The sequence below is a fragment of the Cucurbita maxima genome, unplaced genomic scaffold, assembly GCF_002738345.1.
Source record: "Cucurbita maxima cultivar Rimu unplaced genomic scaffold, Cmax_1.0 Cma_Scf00038, whole genome shotgun sequence".
In the NCBI taxonomy this organism is placed as follows: Eukaryota; Viridiplantae; Streptophyta; class Magnoliopsida; order Cucurbitales; family Cucurbitaceae; genus Cucurbita; species Cucurbita maxima.
Window position 1 is genome coordinate 1,523,397 of NW_019272054.1, and position 3,309 is coordinate 1,526,705.

Genomic DNA, 3,309 nt, shown 5'->3' on the forward strand with positions numbered 1-3,309 from the left:
CGAGGGTGTTCGACAGAGTACCGTAATCTTGACACTGGAGGAGGCCACCATAGTCACCAGTCTCACATCTACTACGACCCGATGCATCGAAGTTGCAGTTGGTTCGAGCCCAAATACGAGCACTCCTAATGTTGGGTTTCATTTTGAGTGTCAGTACATCTGTTTGATTAAGCTGTCATCCGCCGTCGGCACTACGGCAGCCGAAGAGACAATTGTTGCGGACTTCAAAGATAGCCGCATGGATGTGGGAACGAAAAGAAAGAAGAGATAAAAGAGAAAACAAATATTCATAACTATCATCTTCATCTTTGTTTTCATCATCTTCCTAAACTTGCATCTTTACAAAGTCGTAATTAACTAGATATTATGAACCTTTCGATCTTTAAAGAAAGTTTGGTTGAAAACAATTATTTAATTTGTTATTTATTAGAGATGAATAATTGAATAATTGAAAGTTAATTTTTATATATATATTGTTATTTTTCGGCTTTCTTTAAGGCTTTAAAATAGTCTGTAAGGTTTCCACGCTCTTCATTTATAAAAATGGTGTTTTGTTCTCATCCCCAACTAACAAAACTGATTGCAAAAGAGTGGAAATCAGCCACATTAAAATTACCTTCTGGGTAGGTCTGTTTGATATTCAAAAATTACTCAACAACAGTCGGGACAAGCTGGGAATGCTAAGTAAACCAAAAAAGTTTGGGTAGAGTCGAATCTAAATGTTGGCTACGTAAGCATCCGTAATAAGAGGAGTAGTTATAAACACTGTAGACCATCCCATGGGGATGGTGAAGGGAGGGCCCCCAATTAGTAGAAAAAAACCCGCAACCCTCTTGAGGTTAAATCATAACATCTTAATCATTCAATCCCAACTGATCAAATTCTAGAGTGACTTAATTTAAAACAAGATTCTAAATATGTTTATAGATTTTATCTTAAAAGATTATCTAATTTTAATAATGTTCCCTTGGTTGATCTCAATTTTATAGAAAGAAATGTTAATTTCTTTAATTTAACTGTTGTTGTTTCAATAAAAGCTTGAATCGTGAAGTATCGTTGCTACTCGAATCTCTGAGGACGAGAGTTGCTTAAAGTCTAGATTGGTAAAATTATTAGCTTCAAAATTTCAATATATGATATAACTTAATGTTTTTATGGTCTATTAAAAATATCATATGTGCTAATTTTCCATCTCATCGAGCTCTTATTACAACACCTCCATATATATATATAAATATGGGAGCGGATACTTATTCAGAGCAAAGTTGTGGTTTTAATATTGTAGGGTTCTAAGGGCAGAAGAGGAGACTATAGTTGGTTTCTCCAGGGCAAGTAAAGGTGCTGGAGGCACCGTCTTTTGGGTAACTGTAAACATGTGGGCACCGATTCTTGAAGAATTTGGAGTAATTTGTCGACCCGCAGCTGCTGTGTGGGGCAGTGCAGCAGTATCGATCGCCACCGAACACGGTGCAAGGGTTGTTATAGCCTCCAGGAGCCCTCAGCTTCGTCGGGCACTGTCTGTTGATGTCCGCTGTACAACTTTATAAGAATATGAATAAAACAATAAAGCTATTAAAAATTTTAAATAAAATATAAAGTTTAGAAATATTTTATTAATTTAATCAGATGTAATATACGTGACGCCACTGATGCTACCATTAGTGCACTTGCAAGAAGTTGGGCTAAACTCGATTGGAACATTAAAGCCACGAGCGAGAGATATATCAAATAGGTCCAAGTTGAACAAATTGAATTGGTCTGAAGCGTATTCTACGAGGGTGGTCGACGGAGTACCATAAGCTTGGCACTGGAGGAGGCCACCACAGTCACCCATCTCACATATACCGCGACCTGACTCATCGAAGCTGCAATTGGTTCAAGCTGAAATACGAATACCCTTAAGGTCGGGTTTCACTTCGAATGTCCAAACATCTATTTGATTAAGTTGTCGTCCACCGCTCGGTACTGCGGCAGTCCAAGAATTTCTTGAATTATATTATATAGGTAGAATTTTGGTTTTTTCTCTCTTTTTATGTGTCGAAACATCTGTTTGGTTTTTTCACTTCGAATGTCCAAACATCTCTTTTTTGGTTTTTTCTCTCCGTGAGTGACCCCACTAGTGGAGGTTAAATGCAAGAACATACGAATGTAATGACGGAATCTATCATATCAGTTTATTATCCTACGACATTATTCTAATGGGAAGCTTGGATGTGTACCATATACTCTACACATAGCCCATACGTGCGAGTATGGGCTCACCAGACAGTTCGCACACCGCTGGGCCCCATTTCCTGTCGGGTGAGCCTTCTCTAGTAGCTCAACTTTTGCCAGACATCTATTAGAATTAGTAACCGTCATGACAACATTATGTAAAACATAACGATACTTCGCCTGCCTAATGGATGTACACGTCCGTACCCTCGTGATGGAATAGGAGTATCCCTCAATGCATGAGCACACATAATGCATGAGGTCACAACAGTTTTCCATTTTTATTATCATTTAATACAACTCTGCTAGCGTTCAGTACATATCATATCGTTTTTCATATCATTTCACATATCGTTCATCATTCATATCATATCGTTTCTCATTCTTCAGTTCTCATATCATACATAATACTAACGGGGTTATAGTTCATATCATTTATCATGATTTCATGTCATTCATATCATGTTGTATACACACAATTTAAGAGACATAACATAGCGTTCTATGTTTTTAACATAACATTTCATCATATACATATCATACCATAACATATTGCATCACAATGTACCATATCATAAACATGTCAATTTATCATATATCTCGTACCATAACATATTTCATATCATATGGCAACATATATATATTCGTCATTCACATGTCGTATCATAAACATATCATGTCGTAAACACTTCGTGGTCGTATCGTTCCTTAACTTATCATAGCCTTAACATTTTTATCTTATCACAGTCATATCGTTACATGAACGTACCTTAGTCATATCATCACAGGAACGTATCCTAACGCTATCGTCCTATCAATCTATCACAAACCTATCCTTTTCTACCCATAACCTAACCGCATTCTTTTATCATTCTCTCATATCTATAGCACTTCAATATGTAACCTAATTTTAACGTTCCATGAACTTATCTTACATATCGTTTTGTGCTCTTTTTCGTATCCTATCTCAACATATCATTGAACACATCGTACCGTAATTATTATCATACAATTCACATATCATAACTTATACATAACATATGATAAGCATATCGATTCACAAATAATTCACACATATCAGTATATATGATACGT

The 3,309-nt window shown here is 36.3% G+C and overlaps 1 protein-coding gene across 1 annotated transcript; it reads right to left on the reverse strand.

Moving 5' to 3' along the window:
- Positions 1 to 1,289: 1,289 nt before the first annotated feature.
- Positions 1,290 to 1,973, reverse strand: LOC111468915 (thaumatin-like protein). The gene is made up of 2 exons (XM_023114063.1): positions 1,638 to 1,973; positions 1,290 to 1,539 (listed from the first exon to the last, which is right to left on the reverse strand). Exons 1-2 carry the CDS (start codon positions 1,832 to 1,834, stop codon positions 1,290 to 1,292), a joined length of 447 nt encoding a protein of 148 aa, XP_022969831.1. The 5' UTR covers positions 1,835 to 1,973.
- Between the last annotated feature and the right edge of the window lie 1,336 nt (positions 1,974 to 3,309).